This window comes from Diabrotica undecimpunctata, chromosome 9, assembly GCF_040954645.1.
Source record: "Diabrotica undecimpunctata isolate CICGRU chromosome 9, icDiaUnde3, whole genome shotgun sequence".
Classification (NCBI taxonomy): Eukaryota; Metazoa; Arthropoda; class Insecta; order Coleoptera; family Chrysomelidae; genus Diabrotica; species Diabrotica undecimpunctata.
The window spans coordinates 6,605,166-6,632,329 of record NC_092811.1 but is presented as its reverse complement, the minus strand read 5'-3'; the positions used below and the strand labels follow the sequence as shown (position 1 = coordinate 6,632,329).

The window sequence follows — 27,164 nt, the reverse complement described above, 5'->3', positions numbered from 1 at the left end:
GAAATCGCCAACATCCGAACCGAGCCGCCTTCGACGTACGAACGTTTTAGCATCATCGGCGGCGGTGGCGGTGGCCGTTGCGGCGGCGAAACAACTACGGAACGAGAGATGCGGTTGCCGGGCAACGGGCTGACCAATGGTCGCGATGCCGATAACCAATCTTGGATCTCATTTCTCGCATGGCCGCCCCCGACTAGGATTACAGCCAGGCGGCAATTAGAACCGCCGCCACGATGCCGATGCCTTTTTTCTTCTTTTCTCCGTATGTGTATGTGTACAAATTATTCGATTCGATTTCGGAGCGCTCGCGAGAGCTTCACAAAAGGAAATTAGAATGCGGTGGGACCAAATTGGTGTTTTTAGAGTATGGAGATTTAAAAGAAAGACGGATAACACCGGCTCATTTACAATTAAAAGGAAACTACTATTTCGTGTGTGTGTACACTAATGCATGTTAGGAAATACAAAACTTAATTTAAATAGACTAGAGCGAGAATTTACAAATAAAAAAGTGGATCAAGTTTGTTCGTCGAGCACCTCTATTTTATTTATCTCGTAGTAGACGAATGTGTATCATATATTTATTGTGTTTCACTATAATGCAATATCCTTTAGCCGACATATGCAATAAAATAAAATTTTTCAGTGTAGTAGCCATAAATTCAAATTAAACAAATTATAGCACTAAGTTGATTGCTTTGATTAGTTTCGAAGGACCATTAATAATCTTCAATCACTGCTAGAGACCCGTCAAAGAAAAATATTCTGTTCAATAATACGGTAAATATTGAGGTACATATTATTATAAAATAAAAGACAAAAACGCCAGTGATTGGCTGTATCTCATAATTCTAAAAAACTTACATAGAAGTAAGATTTTTTTGTGTATAATGGTCTATTTTTTATTAAAAAATAATTTAAAACATTATCCAAAAGGATTACAAATCTTCAAAACGTTTTCGATCCAGTCAGACCATACTCAGTGAAAAACCTGAAAGTATTTCCACTTTAAAATGACAAAAAATATGAGGTAAAATTTTGACTGTTACATTACAAAACATGTTCAAAATATTTACATTAACTAGCTACGTAAAGAGATCAGGAACTCTTATCTTACAAAATCATGATTAATTTTAATATTTTAATGAAACTTGATCGACGTTATACATGCATCTTCCCTGCTCGGAAAGGGGGACACATTTGTCCAACTAATTGACCAGTCAACTAATTAGACATGGAAGTAAAAAATTTTCTTAAAATTGACATGTCCTCAAGACTGCTGAGAGCGGATCTTTGGCGACCACTCAAACAAAAGTCCAATAAGGATAATGTTCTACCTCTGAATTCATGATTAATGGACATTCAATACAATTCTGACAAAGTAAAAATGAATTACTTTTGACCTAGATATAGAATTCTGTTTTTAAATATGTCTCAAACCTTTTTTACTTTATTGATTTCCTACGTATCTATAAATACCATGACACTACCAGTGACAAAGGTTCATAAGCGAAAAAATACTCCCCATATTTTTTGTACCGTCATCGTATATAAAGATTAAAACTTACCTGTGATTAAGATCGGGCAGTTCCTGTTTGGGTCCAGGGGTAACGATAGCGGGATGCGACGATAAATGAGGCGGGTGAGGCGATAATCCAGGATGGGGTTGTATCAACCCGGTTGGCGAGAATCTGTAGAAATCGCTGGGCAGACTGCTCGTAGAGATCGGTAACGTGCTGGGGTATGGACTTCGGAAACCCGCACCCGGCGATAGGGGATACATACTAGGAGTGTGCCTGAAAGAATTATTTTATTAAATCATTTATTACTCCACAACTTTAACCCAGTCGTCAGAGACGAAAATGCCACTGACCCTCCAAAAATGATACGAACAATGAGTTGAATCACACTGAATTTTGCTGAGAATCTCAATTTTGGCACTCCAAAAGACCCTTCTATCCCCGGGATTCCCCCTTAAAAAACCTCCTTCATCGAGTTATCAAGAATCTCTATACCGCGCCGCACAAAGAATGTTTCATACAAGAATATTTACCTGGAATAATTTTGAACAAAAATTTTTCTGTAGAATGAACCGTTGTCTCAGAAAGAACGCTTGAAACGACCGGCGATTTTGAATGCCAGTTAAGAGCGACAGATAAATTTTTTAAATAAAATTTATATTAACTCGTAACGGTAAAAATTCGGATATATTTTGTTCAAAGTGTAGGTACTTTAGAGAAAAATCAAAATGCGTTTTGAAGATGAAAAGTGAGCTTTCTTACTCAATTTATGCATTTTGTCGCAAATGAAGTGAGTTTCTAGAAAGCTGTTAAATATATAAACGTTGCGCGATTTTTGCCATTTTTTACGATTCTCGTAAGACCAATAAAATGTATCACTTTCATTTATCGGTCACTATGGAATTTCCATAGTCGACTTGATACAAATTTAAAAAATTGATTTCGCGCGTGTAACTAACCTTCAAAATCGCTGGTCGCTTCAGGCGTTTTTTCTGAGAGAACGGTTCATTCTACAGAAAAAATGCTAATAAACATTTTGTTCAAAATTAATTTGAATCGATGTTTCCCGTTCCCCCCTCCTCAAGGAAGGTTTTAGGGGAAAACCGGGGTTAGAAGTCGGTCGCAAACTTTTTTGCCTCCCAAAATTGACATTTCAGCAAAAACTTATACTTATAATAACAGTATAATAACAGTAAAATCATATTAAAAGTCTATGAATTCAGTTTCACGTGTATCTATTGGTGGGAGGTAAGTAACTAATTTCATGTACACAATCGCAAACCTAAAATTCCATTTTGGGTTCAGAATTGTCAAAAAAACTCACCCCAATGATATATCAAACATTTTGAACATTGAACATAATGAAAAGGTTAAAATAGGTAGTGGAAGTTAGAGAAAAATTTAATCTATTTAGGATTTTCTGCAGTGAATTGGACTTTGAAAAATGATTTTTTAAACAATTTTTAGCAATTTAAAAGAATTGTTGTACAGAAAAATTATCTTAAATTTTTAATATTTAGATCATACAAATAAGTTTGGCAAAAATACGATTTGAATAACTGTTTTAAAAAATTTCTCAAACTCGCCTATGTAACCGATTTTAATTTTTCATAATGGATGACCGATTGAAAGGATTTTGAGAAAGTTATAATAGTTCATTCTTCCAAAGCTTTTGCTTATACATGATTTTAAAGAATTGCTTCAATTGACATAAAATTTGAATTGCGCATAAGAAAAAAAGTTAAAGTGCCGATGTGCGCTTTGACGACAGGGGTAAGTGCCACTCCTTCTCGGGAAGGGGGGAAAATATTTAAACTTTAAATAACCCCCGAAATCAATAGCGAATTTAATTTATAGCAAAAAATATTATACAGACTCTCAGTAAGATATTATTTTACAAGTTATTCAGGCTTGAAATTGTTAATTTCCTATCTAAAATGCATGCTTTTGGGTGGTTTCTCAAAAATAACATTAAATCATTTCATAAAAAAAGATAAAGGTAGAAATTAAGTTATTGACTTCTCCACAAAAATGAAAATTAATCTTATTCCACGGAAAATTTGCTTTATTTATGTATCAACATCTTATCTTAAAATTTTAACCAGTTTAGAATGCCTAGATTTGAAAATAATCTAGTCTGTGAGTATTTGTTGCTCCGAAATAGTTGAAATCGGGGATATTTATATGAAAAAATTCGAAAAAATTGACAGGAAAACGTAAATGGCTCTCTTACTATAATTTCTTTAATTTTAAAGATATTTAATTGATCCAAAGCATATATTGTACGGCATTTTGAACACAACGATTAAAAATTTGTAAAGACACTAACGGTGAAATTCTACTTAACAAAAATTTAGTTCTTAACAGATGAGCACAACATTTCAGCGAACATCTAAATATAAACGATATTGAAGGAGATTACCACATAGACAATCAACAAAATCTACAACGTCAACTACATAGTGAAGACCTAACAAGAGAAGAAGTGGCAAATGCCATCCTAAAACTCAAAGACAATAAAGCCCCAGGAATCGATGAAATCTGTTCGGAAATGTATAAAAAAAAGTGGTGATCAACTTTTTGCAGCAATCCAGAAACTAATAGTACTTATATGGCAGAATGAATTGGCACCAGAAGAGTGGCTAAAGTGAATACTATGTGCGTTGCATGATTAACTGAAGTGTAAGAACTATAGAGGCATTTTACAAAGGATATTATTGGTCAATATCAATGCGGATTTACTGATGGAAAGTCAACTACACGTCAAATTCAAGCACATAGGCAGATTCTAGAAAAGTCACTAGAATATAACATAGATACACACCATCTCTTCGTAGACTTCAAAGCAGCTTATGACAGTGTGAAAAGAACTGTATTATATAATGCAATGATAGACTTTGGGATCCCACCTAAGTTAGTTAAGTTTACCCAAATAACAATGCAAAACGTAAGCTCATGCGTTAGAATTGAAGGAAAAAACTCTGCGTTCTTTGACATTTATAATGGTCTAAGACAGGGTGACGCGCTGGCATGTCTCCTCTTTAATATTGCCTTGGAAAAGACAATCAGACAATTAAATATTAGAATAAATATAAGAAAAAGGTCGAAGCCACGGAAATGGATGCCATCAGAAGATCGATGAGAATATCAAGAGCCGACAGAATACGGAATAAAGTGATAAAACAACAAATGGGTATAGAGGGCACTATAGTTGAGGATATTGAGAGAAAAGAGCTCATATGGTATGGGCATGTGAGCCGAATGGGAGACGAAAGATTGCCTAAAAAAACGATGATGTGGCAACCCCCAGAGAAGAGGAAACGAGGAAGACCACCACAGAGCTGGAACCTGGGAGTTAGGAAAGCGATTAGCGCTCGAAATCTGGACGAAGACCTAACTCAAGACAGAATACAGTGGCATTTGGGAGTCGGACAACGTCGTAAGACTTTAAAAAAAAAACCAAATATATATATATATATATATATATATATATATATATATATATATATATATATATATATATATATATAAATGTAAGTATGTTTAATAGATCGACGCATTCGCTGACGATATAGTTATAGTGGGCAAAAGTATGAGAGACATGGTGCCACGTTTTACAATGCTTGCGAACGCGCAAGCAAGTGAATTAGGACTTGTGGTAAACGAGGAAAAACCCAAATATATGTTGGTTTCTAAGAACGTCCGAAATATCCAACAGAGAATTAAAATTAACAACCATACCTTTCAGCAAGTCAAAGAATTCACATATCTTGGATCGCTAGTAAACGCAACAAACATGACAAGCGACGAAATAAAAAGACGGATAGCAATAGCAAAAAGAACTAACTGTTCACGATCTCCAGAAACATTTAAAAAATAAAAATATAAAACGTGCAGTCAAGCTCAATATATACAAGACCTTAATAAGACCGGTTTTGATATATGGGGCTGCAACGTGGACCTTATCACAAAATAATAAAAGAGTTCTTGGTATTTTTGAGAGAAAAACTCTTAGAACGATTTTTGGGGCCGTAAATGAAAATGGGCTATGGCGTCGAAGATACAACTTTGAACTATATCAGTTATACACCGATTCAGATATTGTGATATTCGTTAAAGTGCAGAGACTTAGATGGGCTGGACACATTGCTAGGATGTCAGATCACGAATATACGAAGAGATTAACATTTTCACAACCAGAGGGCACAAGAAGTAGATGGATTGATGGTGCGGAAGAAGACCTACAGATTCTAAGGGTCAGAAGATGGAGGGAAGTTGCCAGAAATTGACAGGAGTTGCGACTTCTTTGTAAGTATGCCAAGATCTACAACGGATTGTCGAAGAGTTGAACTTCTTTAAAGTCTTTGATTTTTAACATGCGATTTAAAAAAGATACTTCCCACTTCTATGTTCAAACTTGAAATGTCAATATCGAAATGAGTTTTTATTGTATAAAAATAAAAAAAAAAAGATGGAAAATTTTTAGCAGAAAAAAAAACTATATTTTCGTATTCGTTCATATTTTCCATATCTCTGTTAGTTTCAGAGTAAATTTGAAAAAATGAAAAAATTTTATTAAATTTCAAAAATTAATTAAAATGAAATTTTAGCACGCCTTGTTGATAGGTACATAAATAAAGCTTAATTTTTACTTCTTTTCATTTTTCAATAAGATAATCGTGATTTTTATTAATTACTCGGGTGTTTTACATCAGAATCACTTATGGCTTAACTCATTTTAAAGATCCCTGGGGTAAAAGCGCATATGGGCACTATATAACGTTTTTTTTTTCTAATTGACATGTTTCCTATGCGCATTTCAAAATTCTGAGGTTTTACAATATTTTATCATGAAAGAATGGACTAGAGTTTTCACATTTTCCATATGAAAATTTTCGAAACTTTTTTTGCCCATCTTCATATCTGTGCACTTTTATTTTTACTCATTTTTTCCTACATATTCCGAAAAAGTAAGGTCCATTTTTCGATCTAAAAATTTTCCTAAAAGAAATATGGACATAGAAATCCCTCCCCAATGATTGGAATACTTTGCACCATAAACAAAAAATGAGATATCTTTGAATGGTCTATCCACAGAGGAATTACGCTTGTAAATGCAGCGTATAAAATATTTTGTACGGATAGTAGGAAAATACCAGGTTGCTTTCAGAGGTGGTAAATGGACAATTCATCAGATTGCAACCTTGAAACATATTTTGGAAAAAACACTGGAATATGGCATTGATACTTATCACATATTTATAGACTACAAAGCAGCCTACGACTCTGTGAATAGAAGAGAAATGTTCAAAGCAATGAAAGAGAATACCAAATAAGTTGGTAAATTTAACAAAATTAACTCTTGAAAAAGTTGAATGTATGTAGAGTACGAATTCAGGGGGAACTGTCTGAACCTTTTAAAACAAATAACAGGCTGCGCCAGGGAGACCCTCTCTCCTGTATACTGTTATCTGGCTCTGGAAAAAATAATACGTATGTCACAAATCACAACCACTGGTTCAATATATAATAAATCAGTGCAAATCCTGGTCTATGGTGATGATATTAATATTGAGTTTATGAGTGAAAAATGAGTTTAATAATAAACACCAACAGAACGAAGTATGAAAATAATACTACCGCAGAGATAAACCGCAGAATTAGCACGGCCAACGGATGCTATTTTGGGCTCAATCTCCTCATTAAATCCACAATTATATCGAGAAATATAAAAATAAATAAATATAAGGTTGAATGCTCGAATAAATGAACTTTGATCAGATAAAAGGCATATATCGAGCACAGTTTAATTAAATCTTGCCCAAGTACTTTCGATCCCTAGATCATCTTCAGGGGCATTTCGTCAATTGTGGCCTATCCGGCAAGAACAAGATGTCATAAACATAAAATTGTACATTACACTACACTACAAATAGACAAACAAACACTTTAAAATAATTTAAGGGAGGCTACATTGCTTGAAGAAGTCGGAGACAGAATGACTGTCTCCGACTTCTTCAAGCAATGTAGCCTCCCTTAAATTATTTTAAAGTGTTTGTTTGTCTATTTGTAGTGTAGTGTAATGTACAATTTTATGTTTATGACATCTTGTTCTTGCCGGATAGGCCACAATTGACGAAATGCCCCTGAAGATGATCTAGGGATCGAAAGTACTTGGGCAAGATTTAATTAAACTGTGCTCGATATATGCCTTTTATCTGATCAAAGTTTATAAAAATAAAACTCTACAAAACAATAATACGCCCATTCCTAACATATGGTTCGGAGACCTGGACTCTAACAAAAAATAATGAAAACATGTTAGGATGTTTCGAAAGAAAAGTACTAAAGCGAATCTATGGAGCAGTGAAAAGACGATACAACTTCGAATTTGAACCTGATATCGTAAAACATATTAAGATATGATGTCTGAGGTGGATAGGACATGTAATGCGGATTGAACAAAATGACCCAGCTAGAAAAACGCTTCTTGATAGACCCATTGGTCAGAGAAAAAGAGGAAGACCCAGAACAAGGTTCCTTGATAACATCGACGAAGACATCAGAAATATCTGGGAATACGTGCTTGGCGGAGAAAGGTGATGGATAGGGACGACTAAAGAGAAATTCTTGAGGATTCTAGGACCCACGCAGGATCGTAAAACCAGAATGATGATGATGAAAATTTTCCTAACATGTATACAAGTTTTTCGGTTGATGCAAATTTAAATTATAATTATGAAGAAACAAAAACAGACCTTCTTCAGACAAAAATCTAAGGCCCGAGATACTCCAACACACCGCAACAGATATATATTGGGCTATTTTAAAAACTTGTGCAGCCTTTTCTCAAATTCTCTCAAGAAATTCTCAAAAATTTAAGAGACGATAAAGAACAAAGTCATATTCTTAACACAAATTTATTTAAAATGTTCTTGTATCGTAGCTGCGTTATTTAAAAGAATTCCTAAACAGCACAACGAAAAATCTGCTGAAAAATGCGGGTAGCCCGTAGATTAGCCTTTGACAAAAAAATTCCCGGCGTTTTTTCATTCCGCAGTCGCGTTTTTCGAATCAAAACTTCATCACGAATCCACACACTTTTTCCAGGGCGTGATAACACCCCTTTCCCGAGAGAATTTTTCATGGAATAGTGGACTCTTTGTGGCCGAACCAAATCCCATTTGCTCGCAATTAAAGAGTGTACGACAAAGCCGATTACGAAAAAAAGGAGCAAACACGGGAAATGAAGAGAGACGAGACGAGATTTCCTGATTAAAGGGAACAAATGAAAGTCTGGCTAACGACTCGCCACCTGTGACATTTCTAGATTGAGTAGGAGTATTGTCTAACCGGGAAAAGGTACACAGTTGGTTGAATATGCTTGTTTTTCTAGTATAATAGAACTTTGTGACAAGTGTGTAATTGCTAAAATATTATTTTTCAAAAAATGGATAGGTATTGTACTGTGATATATTATAAAAATAGTGGACGTAAATATGTTCTATTCATTTGTTTAAATTTCATTTGAATATCAACATAATGGACTACAACCCCATGGGAAATTTTTAAGGGATTTATTTTTAATGGTTTAGAAACTATGCCGTCAATTTTATTTACGTAATATGCATTTACACAGTAAATGCATATTATACAGATAATATATGCCAATATCTGAAGCGGCAGAAGATACAGTAGAAGAAACATACCACCTGATACATGACACAATCTCTAACTGTCCTCCGGAGGAGTGTCAGCCGGGAGCTGACAGCCGTGCCGGACGCATCAAGGAATTTGGATATTGGTCAAAATACTTGGGAATTCCAAGTTTGGCCAAATCCAAATTTCTAATTGGCTCGATGCAGGGAAATTCCACTTTTGCTACGTAAAACAAAGGATTTGTTTTACATAAAAGCAGGTAGATTTTCTCTCATCGGTCAGTCGAGCTTGCCTCTTCTACTGTAGACCAAGTCGGTGCTATTATTGTTCCTACTAAGTTATTGTTTTATTTCTGATTTCCTATATACCATTTTATTTTAGCATTATTGTATATTCAGACCTTTTCAGGTTAGAATATTACATTGATCTATATTTGTTCATGTACTGATTGTTTGATATTTTATTTGATTATTTTGATTGTTTATTTTTCATGTATTTTCTGTCTAAGTTGTTCTTCCGTAAGTTAAGAACCCTTAGAAATATTTATCTTGCTTTTTTTATTTTATATTTTGATTTGTACTTTGTCTAAGTAGTTCTTTCCGGTAAGTCAAAGAACTCTTAGAAATATTTCTCTGAATATTTGACTTGTTATTTTAATTGTGCGTCTAAGCCGTTCTTTTCCGGTAAGTCAAAAGAACACTTGGAAATATTTTCATAATCATTGTTGCATTATTATTTCCGATATTTTATCTAAGATATTTTCTTCCTTAAGTTAAGAAAATACTTAATACATTTGTCTCTTTCATTTTCTATTTTATGCTAAGTTGTTTCTTCCGTAAGTCAAGAAACACTTAGCAATATTTCCTCATCTTTTCTGTATTTGATTTTTCGTATTTGTAAGTCGTTTCTTCCGTAAGTCAAGAAACACTTAGAAGTATTTGTATTCTTATTTTTCCATATTTGATTCTCTTGTTTGTTTTCACTCTAAGTTGTTTCTTCCGTAAGTCAAGAAACACTTAGAAATATTTCCATACCTTGTTTCATATTTACATATTTCATTTATCTGTATTTCTGTCCTAAGTTTTTTCTTCCGTAAGTCAAGAAACACTTAGAAACATTTTCTTTGCATTGTACTTTTGTACCATTTTATTTTTCTTATTTACTAAGTTATTCCTTCCGTAAGTCAAGGAATACTTAGACTATTTTACCTGTTCTGTTTTCTATTTTTGATCTGTTATTTTGTAACTGCTCCTTGGAACTGTTACCTATAACAGATACTTGTCACGGTAACCGTTATTTTATACCAGTAGCAGTATTAAACCATTTCATCAGTGACAAGCAAAGATGGTCAACACCCGGTCTAATTCCGAGGACAGGAAGAAGTCCACAGAGCCGGCGATGGGTCCTACAGGCCCAAATGCCCCCTCTCGGCAACAATTCCCAAAAAAGAACCGTCTGAATTGTCAATAAAAATGAGTCAGATAAAATTAAATTATTAGAAGAATTTTTCACCAAGTAACAACAAAACAAAATTTGTTTAATTTACTAATGTTTGTATTTTGAGCACGATTTCCGAAGTGGAAATTAAAACATCAATAAACTTACTTTAACCTTTAATTGTGGCTTATTCCCATTTAAATAGTAATTACTTCAAATATTGAAATCAGAAATTGAGACGGCAATTAAAAAGCTAAAATTCAGAAAAGCAGAAGGAGAAAATGGAATAAGGTTAAGTAAGTTAAATGCTTTCGCGCTCGGCGGATAGATGGCGTGAGCAACATTAATTTGAATATTTACTAGGAATTATAATAATACATTTTTTAAACTTTTGAAAAATAATTTGAAACTTTTGAAACGGAATTGTATTCAAAATCATTAGAAACTTTATAAAAAAACTTGTGATGGTATCAATATATCAGAAAATAACAGTTTCTCAGGGTATTCTGCAAAGAATTTTCAATTTTAAGATCATTTTCAAAGTAAGAAATACTTTTGTTAGAATAACAGTGACACCAGTGTTAGTGTTCCGTGTGGATGAAAAATATGTGCAGTATCCAAAGGGACTTCCCAAACACCAGACAGAGTTTCTTAAAGGCAGAGTGATTTAAGGAGGGCTCAGTTTTAGAAGCTCTTAAAAATCTGTTACTCCACGTATATAGTACTCTCCAGATCTTGTGTAAACCAGCAAGTTTCTGTAAGAAGTTGTCGCAGAGTTGCCACATCTCTAATAATAGTGTAATAATAGCTCATAATAGTGACTTGGACAATAGTGCAAAGATATTCCAAAGACTTTATTGACTAGTAAGTAGTATTTTTGTTGTAGGATTTTTTTATTTTGATTTTCTCTCTTTAATAATTTTTTTTTACGTTTGGAAAGTTTTTTGAACCGTTAGATACCAATTTTATCTTACTTACCAACTTGCCACCTGTGACATTTCTGGACTAAGCATAGGGTATGGGTATTGTCCTGCCGAGAATGGGTACATAGGGGGTCGGGTGAGGCCTGGAATAGAAAAAAAGTATAATTAATATACATATTAATTTTAATAACAAAAAATTAAGATAATAAAAAAAATACTAAATACTGAATCTATCAAATTTTAAATAAATTTCTAATATTTACAACACTTTCAGTGTTTGTGTTTTTTATGGTATTATTCGAAAAGTTTACTGGTTTTCCTTAATTCAGAGTGAATTATATTTTCTCTTTAAAAATGAATACTAAAACTGCGTGTTTATCTATATTCTATTTCTAAGCCATCGTCAGCATGATCGTCAGAAGTGGCTCGAAAATCCGTTCTTGATCTTGGTCTGCTCATAAAAAAGTCGCCACTCCTGTAGAGTCCTGGCAACTTCCCTACATCCTCTGACCCTTAGAATCTGTAGGTCTTTTTCCACATCATCAATCCATCTCCTTCGTGGTAGTCACGTTCTTATGCCTTCTGGTTTTGAAAATATTAATATCTTCGTGTATTCGTGATCTGACATCCTAGCAATATGTTCAGCCCATCTAAGTCTCTGCACTTTAACGAGTTTCACAATATCTGAACCTGTGTATAATTGATATAGTTCAAAAATCTTTCTAAAAATTTTTCTCTAAAAAATACCAAGAAGTCTTTTTATCATTTTGAGATAAGGTCTAGGTTTCAGCGCCATATATCAAAATCGGTCTTATTAAGATCTTGTATATATTGAGCTTTACTGCACGTTTTATATTATTCTTTAAATGTTTCTGGAGACCGTGAAAAGTTTTGTTTGCTATCTTCTTCTTTTTCTTCTTCTTCTTTAAGTGCCATCTCCGCGACAAAGGTTGGCAATCATCGTGGCTATTCTGATCTTCGAGGCAACTGCTCTGAACAATTGCCTTGAGCTGCAACCAAACCACTCTCTCAGGTCCTTCAACCAGGAAACGCGTCTTCTTCCTACGCTTCTCCTACCCTCTACTTTTCCTTGAATTATTGCTATGCGTCTTTTTATTTCGTCGCTTGCCGTGTTTGTTGCGTTTCCTAGCAATCCAAGATATGTGAATTCCTTGACTTGCTTAAAGGTATGGTTTCCTTCTTCATTAATCAAAGAAATACTTGCAAAGAATTATTAGGACGCATTAGTTCCTTATGTCGTGTTCTACTAGACTTCTAATGAACCATATATAATTCATTAATGTATTCTCTGCTTCTTACAAGCTTATAAACAAATACAAACAAAAATGGAGAATATAGGTCTCTAGTAATACCTATACATTTGTTTAAATATGGGGACAATTTCAAAAAAATCGTATAATTCAACGGACGTCTTCTACACGATCATTAAACAAAAATTTTAACTCGCTCCTTCGGTATCACATACTCCAACACCCTGTATGGCTCCCAACGACCACATTTCGAGTTCCAGCGTGACACTTTCTTGTCTCAAAAGGGAGTATTGACTAATTGAAATGGCTGATTGGCTATTTTCGCAACGAAAGCCGTAGAAGTCGAAAAACGCCAAAGTCATTCGTTATCTTCTTAAGCGGCCGTAGGAAAAAAATACAATCACGATCAGGACCGGGCTCATCTACGCAATTACATTTATCTTTCGTTAAAAAAATGATCAAGAGGAGCAATAGAGAGTAATCGAAAAAAAAAAACGAAATTCAAGCGCTTACAATTTAGATTAGGAAATACTGTTTACACAAACGAAGTCATAGTAATATTGATAAAAGATAATACTAAGAATTGACGTTAAAAAAGGAAATTAAAATTAATGGAACATCAAAAATAAAAAAGCAATGAAAAATAACGCTCCTATAACAAGATCCCATGATCAATATTAATCAATATTAAAAATTAAATTGATCAAATTTATAATATTGGTTAAATTTAACAGGACTACGAGCGCAAAACAGGTCATCTTCCCATGTAAAGCTCCATAAGAAATTCTAAGGTCCATTCTGGTAATTTTTTGGCTCATTTTGTGGTGGAGGCGCGACGGCTCATCGGATCGTGACTTAAGAAGGCTCGATGGAAAAGGGTGGGGACGGGGAACACGTTCAGATAAAAAAAAACATGGCGGCGTATTGCCAAAATGATACTAAGCTTGTACCATCTAAACGGCTCAACGTACAACAACGTGAAAGGTATCGATGGAAAGGGGAGGGGCCAACGAATACGTAGACAGAAAACAAGCACCAAAAAAATTCATAACGGATTAAACTAGATCTAAAGCGTTTGCTGAAAAGCATAGCTTTTGTTTTATTGGAGAGAAAGTAGTATTAGACCAGTTTTCTAGTTGCTAATAGCTCCTTGAATATGATGTGATATTAACGATAAATTTTTCCCTCTTGAGTAGGTGACCAGGTCGTCCACAAATTGACAAGCTTTGAATAGAGGTGTAAGTGTGTTGGCAATATTATTGATTGCAATAAGACATAAAGTAACACTAAGAGTAGACCCATGAGGAATATCGTTTGATTGGGTTTTAATATCAGAATAAGTGCTGTCTATTCGAACTTGGAATGTCGCTTCACGTAACATAGACGTGAGTTATATCAGCTAAACAGTCTGCTATGTTATCACCGAGATTTTCTAAGGAAATTTGAATTGAGCTAAGAAGTTTATTTTCCTCTAGATGCCATAGTAATCTATTACTGACCATTTTCTCGAATAGTTTGCACACGGAACACGTTAAAGAGATGGGTCTGTAAGATCTGGACTCGATTTATTTTTACCATTTTTAAGTAGAATTATGATAGTTCAGTAAGACTTTTTTTTTAATAATTAGTAATTCTGTCTGACTTAACGGTGTTTCTTAAAAAAACCTTTACAGGACTTAAAAGCATAAAAACGGATCTCCAGTGCTTTGGGCCACCCCACGCCTGATTATAAGAAACGAACTTCCACGGCCGGTTTCGGACAACAGATATACAACGCATAAACGGCATAATGAACAATTAAATTACAGATGCACTAGTACCCAATTACAGTTTCCTGTGGGGCACAGCGAATGTTCGTAAATGAAGACAGCACTATAAAAGTATAAAAATCGCCGACTTGGGACCAGAGCCTTCTTACCTGTTAAGTACTTATTGGTACATGTCGAGTCTTACATGTAAATCGTCGTAAAAAAGCATCTTTCTTGATAATCAGTGTATGTTCAGTCGAGAATTAAAGAAACTGAGTAACTCTCATTTCAGAGGTAAATCGTAACAGTAGATGGCCAGAAAAAATGTCAATGTTATCTTTTATATATGGACCTGACAAGCATATTGGTTAGAAAGTCGGTTAATTAGAAAAAGGTTGCAGCTTTATAGCTTTATTTAGAGATATCAATCATTTTAGACTAATAAAAGCGAGTTCTTTGAGATTAGCTTTAATTAATTCCCCGAATCAACAATGCAGTTTATATCGATAGAATATAGTATCGTAAGAATAAGAAACAAATTTAAATATTTTTGTACAATTTAGCGAATTTCTATTAATAAAACGATAGACGACATTAAAGACAATTTTATGAAAAACGAAGCAGGGAAGAATAAGACATGGATGACAAAGGCGATTATATGAAAAACCAAATTTATGGTCATCAGCAAAAATAAAATTAGAGATGTCCAACTGCTTATCAAGAATACACCAGTGGATCGAGTAAAACAGTTTACCTATCTTGGAACAATGGGATCACGCACAAGAAGTAAAATGTAGAATAGAGAAGGCTAGGAGTGCATTCAACAACATGGCCAAACTCTTTAAAAGCCACAACCTTAATCTGAAGATAAAAGTAAGGCTCCTACGATATATCTTCTCGATATTATACTACGGGACTACGGGACTACCTGGACACTCACTGAAGCGATGGAGAAAAAACTTAAAGCCTTTAAGATGTGGCTATACAGAAGAATCCTAACGATATCATGGACTGACAAGATAACCAACGACCGTACTACGAAGAATTGGAAAAGAAAGAGAAGTGATGTATAAGATTAAAAGTTAGAATATCTCGGACACATAATGAGAAACGGCACCAAATACAGATTACTGAAAATAATCCTTCAAGGCAAAGTATTCGGAAAGCGAGGAATTGTGAGAAAAATATCATGGTTAAAAAACCTGTGGAAAGGGTTTTCCACGACAACAACTAATCTATTTAAAGCATCAGTTAATAAAATAATTATAGCCAGAATTATCGCCAATATTCGAAGAGGATAGGCATCAAACGAAGAAGATGTCTTATTTGCACCAAGATCTTCATTACCTGAGTCTAAAATTTATTTTCTATTTGACAAGATATGTTTCTATTTCTTTCTGTTATCCTTTTTTATAATATATACTTTTTTGAATTATCCTACAGTCTAAGAGAATGGTTCAGGATTCAGATGTTTGTATATCACATTCCTTTTCAATGCATTCTTCAATGGTTAAAAGCATACGAAACATTATATTGTGCAATAATAACAATGCAGCAGATATATATTTTCATTGTTATTTAATCGGTTAGCACGTAACAAAAGGCTTGTTTACTAAAATCAACAGGAATGCACTTGGCTGAATAATCATTAATTTCCCGCTTTTGCCAAAGTGATCAAATGCGATTTACTTATTTAATTTATATGTGGTTTAAGCGGCCTCGAGGCTGTAAATATTATCATCAGTATATTGGATGCTAATTGATATACTGCATTATTACTGACCGTACGTAGCCCGTATTAAAAGGTTTTGCAATATGTTGCGTCGATTAGAATTTGGTATTTGTTGTATATTTTGACAAAAATTGTATCGTGGGGTGGCAATTGTTTAATATTGATCAATTATGTTCTTACAGTGATATAGTAAATATTAAAGTGTGGCTACAACGGGAAATAGACGATTTGAGAAATACGGTATCTCTTTGGCCTCAGTAGAATAATCCATTGGAGATGCTACTTCAAAAATCACGGGATTTTAACTCTTCCCTCTTTATATTTTCTAGAAATTGTTCACTTAATTCTTAAGACCTAATCATGAGTACTCCACCAGAAATTAAACACAATGTTCCTTTGAAACTTAAATCTACAACTTCTTTCCTTAAGTTGCGTAATTTGACAAAAGCCTATCTACCTGAAAGATCATATTATTCAGTGGAAGAGTTTCTTAACGAATAACTAAGAAATTACAGTACGTTTAGGTACAAGCTAAGTAGCAGGGGGACGTAGAAGGTGGCGTATGTGTGTGGACGACAGAGGAGCGCACAAGAGGTAGTGGGGAGCTTTGCCTAGCATGTCAGTTCAGGTACTTCAGAGCGAAGGCGCAAAATTTCGGGCCAATGCATTCATTTTTTTCGAATCCTAAAAAAACTAATAAGTATTTTTGAAAAATTTAAACGCAGAATGAAAGAATACATTATTACTGAGGGCAGAAAGTCTATGAAAACTTCTATAATGTTTATTTTAATAAGTTACCGCGGTGAAAAAAAAAGAGAAAATTTAGTGTGATTTTTAATTTTAAATATCTCATTCAAAAAAACTTTTTGTTTATTCTAAGGGACTTTCGGCCCTCGGTAATAATGTAATCTTTCATTCTGCGTTTAAATTTTTCAAAAATATTTGTTAATTTTCTCAGGATTCGAAAAAAATGATTGCATTTAAAAAGCATTGGCCCGAAATTTTGCGCTTACGCTCTTCAGGGGTTACCAGCCATACAGTAGAAACGGCTCTTTATCAGCGTTTTTGGCGCGCAGTTTTTAACTACGATATTTAATGTGGAATGATTCTAAGACATCAAAATACTAATCAGGAAGTTTATGTCCAGTGTTGTGGAGAAGTTTTGCTGGAGGAAACGAAACTTTTCTTGTGGGAAGCCTGGTGATTATTTGCCCTCGGTGATTGCATGACGTCTTTAGTATTTGTTTGGCTCTGTTGTTCGAGCCAGCTATGGTTCTTAGGACATACTTCCTGCTGAGGGATAGGATTCTGTCCTTAATTGGTGTGACGTTGGCCAATATGTATATGTGAGCTGATGGATACGACCAGTCCTTCCTCATGCAGTATCTGAGGATTCTACGTTCAGTTGCCATTATCCCATTAAGTTGGTGGGGCTTCAGAGAGACATAGACGCATGCCTTGTATTCGACGATCGGTCTAACAAATGTTTTGTAGGTGTGCAACAAGGTTTTTGAAGATGTCCCTCCCATTTTATCAGACAGCACTTTCAGGAGGTTAAACCTCTCTCTCATCCTATCTACGGTTTCTTGAATGTCGGTTTTCCAGTTGAGAGTACTTGTAAAACTAACTCACAAGTAGGAAACCGAGTTTCTGAAAATAAGGTCTTCTCCCAAAAGTGTTATCCGGCCCTGGGCATCGCGACAATTTGAAGTTTTGTAAAGGATGGTTTGTGTTTTGGAGGGATTTATAGAACTAAAGTATTTTTATATATATTTGGATATCACACGCAGCTTAAATTTATTCGTAAACTTATTATTGTTATTTTTTCGACTTTTTGTAAGCTTTGTTCATAAAATTGTACAATTTTCAATTTTTTGTGACAATAAAACATATTTCTATTCTATTCTATACAGAAGACCTATGGAGAAATTCCCTCTTTTTTTCTTCTCTGGTTTTCCTACTTATAATATTCTTAGAGCATTACTAGAAATAAAGAGATTTCCCCAATCTCCACTACTGGTATGACTAAAGACAAACAAAGCTGCAAAAAACGTTCCCTTTTGACGTTTTATAATTTTGCAATAATTATTTTTATAAGGTTTTTTAACATACCAAAGACAAATCAAGATGGCTTTTCTTTGACAAAATTAAGAAATCGAGCTGAATCCTACCGCGTTATCAGATCTTGACGGCAACAAGCGGAAAATTCAACAGATTTCTAACGAGATGGGAGGTAAAAATTATTTAAAACATAAAACGAAGACTATACTTTTCCACGAAGGATTATTATCTTACTCAGTGTATCACTTTTTTAATAACACGGTAAAGTTATTGAGGATGTAAGACCTACCGGGTATTTTTATTCCTTGCGTTGTCGCTTTTCCTGCAGCAGACAGCATAATAAGCGGATATTATCCTTTTGTATAATGGAAAAGACAATGCATAAGTAATAAACGCAATGCATACTGCATTAAATGAGCAATAAAAAGTTTTCTGATACACATATCATTAAACTAAATAGTAGTCAATGAAAATGGAAATATTCTAGTATGCCTCCCAGGCATTCACATTCATGTTTAAATTGGCAGTTAGCTCGTTGACGACCGCCCTCTTTTTTTAAATACCATATATTTTACTGGGATGTATGTCATAACATTTGCAAGTTTTTAAACATGCAACTATTACCTATAGATAGGGAAAACGATATTGACTGCATCATGTTCAACCACTCGACGGTTTTCATCATTTAGAATATAGAAAATATACAGAGTGAGTTTTTTATTCACGATTTTTTCTCAGAATTTTGTATTGACATGAAATTTGGCATACACATAGCTAACATGTTAAAGAAAAAAAGTAATATTGTGCCGGTGTGTGCTTTTACCTTAAGGGTGAGTACCACTCCTTCTTCTTCTTCTTCTTCTTGGTGCGACTAGGATTACTCCTGTTTGTCTGCCTCTTATTCTGTTTCAGTCATTGTTGACTGTACATTATCTTTCCACCTTTTTGGCGGCCTTCCAACGGGTCTTCTGCTATACGGCTTGTTGTTTTTACGTTGTATGTTCGCTAATCTATCTGGTCCCATTCGGTTTACATGTTCGTTCCAGTTTTTTTTTTCTTGTTTTTATCCACCTGTTAATATTTTGAATTTTGCATTGTTCGCGTATACTTCTGTTGGTTTGTCTGTCTCTTAATGATATGCCCGCTATTGATCTTAATACTTTCATTTCGATATTGTTGATTTGTTGTTTCGTCTGTCTTGTATCAGTCCTTGTCTCCGCTGCATATATTACGATTATTGTTGTCTTGTATACTTTCATTTTGCTTTCATCATCATCATATAACGGGGGTCCTACGGCGATTGCCGTATTATCTCCCTCTTCTAAGCCTCTAGATTGCATTGTTTTTGTAATTTCTCTTCTCCAGGAATTTGGTGGTCTTCCCCTTTTCCTTCTTTCTGACGGAACATACATTAAGGCTTTCTTTGGCCACCGCTCCTCCTCCATTCTCATCACGTGACCATACCATTGTAATTGCCTTCCTTGTATTCTATCTGAAAGAGTATCTCTAATTCCTGTACGGTTTCGTATTTCCTCATTCCTGATTCTTTCCATTCTCGATACTCGACATGACCTTCTAAGATAATCCATTTCCACAACGTCTACTTTATCTCGTTCATTCTTTGTCATCGTCCAACATTCGGCACCATATGTGGTAATTGGTTCTACAATTGCTCTGTATACGCGAAGTTTGGTATGCATCTTTATTTTATTAGACCACAGTAATGAATACAGTATTCGGATGCATTTTTTCCCTTGGGTTATTCGGTTTTGTACATCTATCTTAACTCTGCCATCTGCTGATATTATGCTTCCTAGATATTTATACTGGTTGCAGCCTTTTATGACTGCGTTTTCAAGCCTCAGATCTGTGGTATTTCCTCCAATTTTTAAATATTCTGTTTTGCTTATGTTTACAGTAAGCCCCCATTTGGCATATTCCTCAAATAATTTTCGATTCATATAATTTATATCTTCCTCATCGGTTGCAACCACCACCTGATCATCTGCAAACAACAATGTATACAGAGTTTCTTGTCCCACTTCGATGCCCATAAATCTACATTTATTTCTCCAATTCCTCAATGCTTCTTGGACGTATATTTTAAAGAGTGTCGGTGACAAACAGCATCCTTGCTTTAGGCCTTTAGTGACTTTAAATTCATTTGAGGTTCTGGTTCCAATTTTTACACAACTAACTGCATTTTCGTACAATTTATATATCGCTCGGATATACGTCGAATCCAATCCGGACCTTTTGAGGACCTCAAACATTTTCTTTAACGGGACACTATCATATGCTTTCTCAAGGTCTATAAATACCAAATGGGTCTCTCTACTTCTTTCGACACGCTTTTCAATTATTTGTCGTAGGATAAATATATTATCAAGGCAGGATCTCCCGGTACGAAAGCCGCTTTGTTCTTCAATATCTTGTATCTGTCTTTCAACTCTCTTCTTTAATATTCTGCCGTACAACCGGCCCACAGAGCTCGTCACACTAATACCTCTATAATTGGAACAGTCTCTTTTATTCCCTCTCTTATATATGGAGCTTATATAAGATTTATTCCAATCTTTAGGAATTTCCTGGTCTCCACACATACATTTATTGAAAAGGTCTACTATTAATTCTAAAAGTGCAGTCGGCCCATATTTAATTTTGCTTTCCCATAATAATTTTGCTTTCCTTGGTCATATATTTGTTTCTCCATGTGGTTTCTCGTAGGTAACCACTTACACTTGCCGCTTTTGATGCTTGCCTTGTGGTCTCCGTTCTTATATCCCTGCCACTAGTGATCTCTACTCCTAGGTAATTGAATTTCATTACTTGTTCTACAATGTTGGCGTCTATTTCTAGTTTGCATCTACGCGGCTCTTTACTGATCACTATCTTCTTCTCATTGCGCCGTCTCCTTTCGAAGGTTGGCGATCCAAATGGCAATTGTAGTTTTGGAAACTGCTGCGCGAAAGATCTCTGCGGATGAGCGGTCGAACCATTTCCTCAGGTTTTTCACTATAGATTTAGTTTTTTCTACTGATATTCTCATATTAAGTTTGTTTGCTGTGATATTGAAGGTATGGAGCTGCCGTTGTAGGTCATCTTCGTTATCAGCAATTAGTACTGCATCATCGGCATAGCATAGTATCTTGATTTTATGCGCTCCCATGTGGTATCCGTGTCGCTCTCTTACTTCGTGAATTATTTGATTCATCACCATATTGAATTACAGTGGGCTAAGTGAGTCTCCTTGGCGGATTCCTCCTTTTAGTTCTTTGCATTCTGTTTCCCCTGTTGGCATTATAACTCTGGTCTTGTTGTTCTTGTTAATTTCATTAATAGTCCTTATTATCTGTTGGTGTATTTGTTCAGCTTGTAATAAATTTAAGATGTCATTTCGCTTCACCCTGTCAAAAGCACTTTTTAAATATACAAAGCACATGTATGCTGGTTTTCCATATTCAATAGACTTGTCTATTATTTGTCTGATAATAAAAATTGCGTCTATTGTGCTGCGGTTCTTCCGGAAGCCTCGTTGTTCATCTACCATGTTCGCTTTTTCCTCGATTTTATCCTTCTCGGGGGTGTAAATATTTAACCTCAAACTAACCTCGAAAATCGATAGAGAGTTCAATTTTAACTCTTTAAGGCACAGAAGTATGTTAATATTCTATATCCTATACCCTAGTTGCACACAAAATAAAGTTTAAAAAAAAACATTTTTTTGTTTTTAAGGTGGTAATCAACAGAAATAAAAAATAAGAAATTTCATTTAAAAAACCTGTCACTTTGACATATAAAGAATAATACAACAGTTGTACCACTGTGCAGCACCAGTATTTTCTTTGTGTATTAGAAATACTAACTATTGTTTTAATCTTTATTTTTAGATAAAAAAAAATTATAATTTTTTATGATATTGTTAAACTGTTTGTTCGGGCTGTTAGGCCGGTGTCTTCTGAGGTTAGTTCTCGATGTTTTGCCATCACTAGGGGTTGGCATCTTCTGGAGATGTTACTGTTTCGCTTGTAAACGTAACTTACAGGTTTCAGCTTTGAACAGAATTGTTTCTTATTTTAATGAGCTTAGGTAAAAGTGATTTGGATAAAAAATGGCCGAGTTATTAAAAAACCAAAATGATTATGTTAAAAAATTACTTAATGTTGAATTTTCCACAATAATAAAAACTGACATTATTAGATTAGATTATTAGATTATTAAAATGATTAGATTTGAAAAAAACTTCAATTTAGTATTAATTTTTTTTTAAATTTCATGAATTCCTTCTATTTTTTTTTAATTACTCGAAAACTAAAAGAAATTTTTTTTTTTTAATTTAATAAAACTTTCGCAGGAATCTTATGATTATTGCTATCTGATCGTTCACTCTGATTAATAAGCAAGTTAGTTCTATATACAAATATTACAAAAAACTTATATGTAACTTATAAGGTTACATTCAGCATTTGCAATCATTTAGCAATCAAAGCAAATTTGCTTTGATTTTTCACTTTCACTCACTAAAAGAAATATAAAAAAATATACCTACTGAATTTTTAAATTTTTTTTATTTTTCTCTGATAAAAACTAAATGAGGTATTAACATTCTAAGTTTACATGTGAAAATCACTTTTCTAAACTCTTTATATCGAATGCTTTAAAAATCAAAGACTTCCAAAAAGTTCAACTTTGAGAACATGTAGGTCTTACAATCCCGTACAAAATCAGCTTTAGAACAATAAGATATCTTTAAAATTATAGAAATTATCGATAAAAAACCATTTGTTTTCCAGTTTTAACTATATTGGAGTAGTAAAATACTCGTAAGCGCATATTCTCATACACTATGTATTATTTCAAATTCGACAGAGGTAATGTAAATATAGCAATAACTTCGAAATTATGGCATTTAGGTACGGAGAAAAGTACATAGAAAATAATCAGTTTTTCTTAAGTACTTCAAAATATCCAGTGATCCACTTAAAATAAGAAAGTTCATTAGATTTCCAGAAAAACGCAAGATCTGACAACAATGTAAATATCACCATAATATCGGCCCCATCACAAGACCCTTACACACCATAATCTATAAAAATCGGAGCTATATGGATGTGAAACGTGGTGCATGACTCAAAGTGATCAACAACGTCTTACATTACAGATTTTGAAAATAAAGATCCATCTTACGCCTGTACCAACGCTCACTAGACAGTTTTTTATACAAGTATTGTAAAATTCCGTAGATTAGCCTGGATAAGACATGTACTAAGAAGTAATAACAATGATACGAAAGGCACCCAATATCGCCTGCATCACAAGACCCTTACACACCAAAATCTATAAAAATCGGAGCTATATGGATGTGAAAGGTGGTGCATGACTCAAAGTGACCAACAACGTCTTACATTACAGCCTTTGAAAATAGAGATCCATCTTACGTCTGTACCAACGCTCACTAGACAGTATTTGCTACAGGTATTGTAAGATTCCGTAGATTAGCTTGGATAAGACATGTACTAAGAAGTAATAACAGTGATACGAAAGGCACCCAAGTCGTCTCCGACAGAGCTGACTTACTACGTGAAGAGAGACTTGAAAGTGATAAATGAAAAAAGTGATACAGAACAGAATATGACGAGGTTTTGTGAAGGACGCGAAAACCCCTTAATGTAAGTTTCTTTGAAAATAAAGTATCTTTGAAAATGAAGTACTGATTATAATCAAATGTACAATCGACCAGAAAATAATCTAACAGAGATTTTAATTACTTTTAAATTTTGATATAGATATCTCAAGCAAAAACCTCCCTTTTCAATTGCCGAAATTACACAGAAGTCAATAACCTCGACAATTACCGAATGACAGGGTCACACGATCCGCCCCCTTTCATAGAAATTACTATATTAAATGCATCCGAAAACCCCCAATTGTTATTGCGCCCTCTTTTCATAATATATCCGTTGCTCAGATCAACAAGTTCCTGAAGGACCCATTCACATCGAGATCCAATGCACCATGCCCACTGGGTCCATTGTATAGGACCCTATCGGACATCGAGAACGTAGAAATGGTCGGAGAGGAAGGATGTGTATCATTAGCATTTCGAATATTAAAAAAAAATTCGACTCGGCATCTTGTCACAATCTAATACGATCGGTAACGTCACTCAATTAATAAAACAGAGTACAGAAAATTGGCCTTATCTAAAGGGTAAAAATAAATGGAAGAAATGATAAAATCAAAGAAATTTAGTGTAAAATCAACAAAATATTGAGATTTAAAAACGTCAACAAAACAAATTATTTGTTTGGACATTTGGAGTTCCAATACGGAGATCGTTTTCTGTATTACTCCGTTAACGTGTAGACCCATTTGACAGTTCACTGTCAACTGTCAAATGTTTACGGAATTCAGTAAAATAGTATGTTACTACTTTATTAACATTTTTTTATCTTTGATTTGCTAATAAACTGCATTGAAATATTCTTTTTTTATTCATTTATAACAGTGTAATAAGGTACCCCTAGCTGTACAAAACTGTCTCATGAGTTGAATCATTGTACCCCGTATGTGGGGCACTTTGATGCATTGACTACATTTAAGAATTACACAAATATCTTTTTTTTTTGTTAACATTTCTCTATTTTAGAGATGTTTTATTAAAAATAGGTTAGTTATTACTGCATTCTACGAAAAATTACATTTTATACTCATTAAATTGTAAAAATGGTATGGAAAAAACTGTATCATCAATGTGCCCTCACTTCCCCTAGTCTATATATTCTTTGATATATGATTGTTAGAAATAACTTTAAAATGTGGCTCATTGAGCTGATGGTCCAGAAATTGCAGGATACGGATTTTGTTTTCTTTGGTAGAGCAATAAACGTTGACTTCAGCCATGAACTTGTAGTCTAGGAGGGATTTGTTTTGGATTGGACATTTTCCATAGGAAGCTATGTTTTTGCTGCAATCACTTCAGGATGTGCTCAATATCGATAATCATTATATGCGCCAGTCGCAAACCCTGTGCTAATTTTTTTATTTAACAAAGTCTGAAAAAAATTGAAAATTTCTCATTTTTTTGCTCCTATTTCCGTTGATAATTCGGAAAATATTGATCCTAGAGAAAAAATTATAACAAGTTAAAAGTTTCGTTATTCAATTTTACACAATATTTTGTTAGCTAGAAATTGAAAATTTAATGTTTATTGTTGAAAAAATAGCAATAATTGGAAAAAAAGTACAAAAAAATGAAGTTAATCCTTTAAATGTTTTCGACTTTCTAAACTTGACCTACAAGCTCCATATTCCGCCTTGAAAAACCTTTTAATATGTTTAAAACGTGTGCTAAATTTTGTTAAGATCGGTCGGATAGGTTTTGCATAATAATTTTGCAACCCAGCCTACTGAAAAAAAATCGAAAAATTTTCAAATTTATAGTAGGCCCTAAATAATGCCCTCAGATAGTTGCAAATTTTTTTACACATAAAAGAAGGCTCAAACTTTCAAACGCTTTTTGTAAAATTCAAATCGGTTCACTAGGAGAGCCTAGAAATTTTTTTAAAGTTTTAAGCAATTTTTAGGCTTATAAACAAATTGAATAACTTTACGAGCTTTAAACATATCAATTTCAAAATTTATACACTAAAAGAACATTAAAAGACGCTTCTTAAAAAAAAAAGATACATTCAGCTTACTGGTTGCCGAGATATTAAAGGTCAAAGTTGGCATACATTTGCCGTGTAACCATAAGTGATAGAGGGCTCGTTTTTAAACAAATACCCTCGTCTTGTCAAGTACTTTTTATATGAAAAGTTTTACGTAATGCGCTTTATGGCAAAAAAGACAAATAAAAAACCGTTTTCGCGTAAAATGTCGCTCGGAATGCATGAGAGCTGGTGGTGAGGGACATTCACTCAAAATGTGAATCGGCGAGTTCAAAATCATAGCTAAAAATTGCATTACCTCGGCTTCTTGTTAACCAATTTTCCTCTTTTTTTTTGAGTCGATGTCTCGGACGACAAGGATTTCAAATATCATATTTTCAAATACCATTTTTAATTGCAAAATTGGAAAATTTGCAATAAACAATTGTATGTTAAACAAGTAATTGCATTTTTTCTTCATGCATTTTTTTTAGCTTGCAATTTATACATTGAAGTAAATTGTTACTTTTAGTAAACTAATATGTATTTATAAATTGTTAATAAATAATTTAAATTGTTAAAACAAAGGCAAACGAAAAAATTTTTTTTTTCATAAATAAACTTTATTTTGACTCAATCTTCAATAATTTTTTTAAAGTATTTTTCTTTTTTGGAAGGACAAGAATCTTCAGGTCTGGTTTTTTTTTACTGTTTTTTTTTAATGTTTTTTAAGTGTATAAATTTTGAAATTGATATGTTTAAAGCTCGTAAAGTTATTCAATTTGTTTATAAGCCTAAAAAATGTTTAAAACTTTTAAACAGTTTAAAAAAATTTTCTAGGCTCTCCTAGTGAACCGATTTGAATTTTACAAAAAGCGTTTGAAAGGTTGAGCCTTCTTTTATATGTAAAAAAATTTGAAACTATCTGATGGCCTTATTTAGGGCCTACTATAAATTTGAAAATTTGCGATTTTTTTCCAGTAGGCTGGATTGCAAAATTATTATGCAAAACCTATCCGACCGATCTTAACAAAATTTAACATACGTTTTAAACATATTAAAAAGTTTTTTTAGGCGGAATATGAAGCTTTTAAGTCAAGTTTAGAAAGTCGAAAACATTTAAAGGATTAACTTCATTTTTTTGTACTTTTTTTCCAATTATTG

At 33.8% G+C, this 27,164-nt stretch overlaps 1 protein-coding gene across 5 annotated transcripts in view; it reads right to left on the bottom strand.

Moving 5' to 3' along the window:
• The window catches only part of pan (transcription factor pangolin), an 808,803-nt gene that overhangs the window by 100,393 nt on the left and 681,246 nt on the right, over positions 1 to 27,164 (bottom strand). For all 5 annotated transcript variants that reach the window (XM_072542638.1, XM_072542639.1, XM_072542635.1 and 2 more), the window contains exons 5-6: positions 11,595 to 11,682; positions 1,569 to 1,796 (exon numbers count right to left, since the gene is read on the bottom strand). In XM_072542638.1, coding sequence (XP_072398739.1) covers positions 1,569 to 1,796; positions 11,595 to 11,682 — 316 coding nt within the window. The remainder of the gene's footprint in view (positions 1 to 1,568; positions 1,797 to 11,594; positions 11,683 to 27,164) is intronic.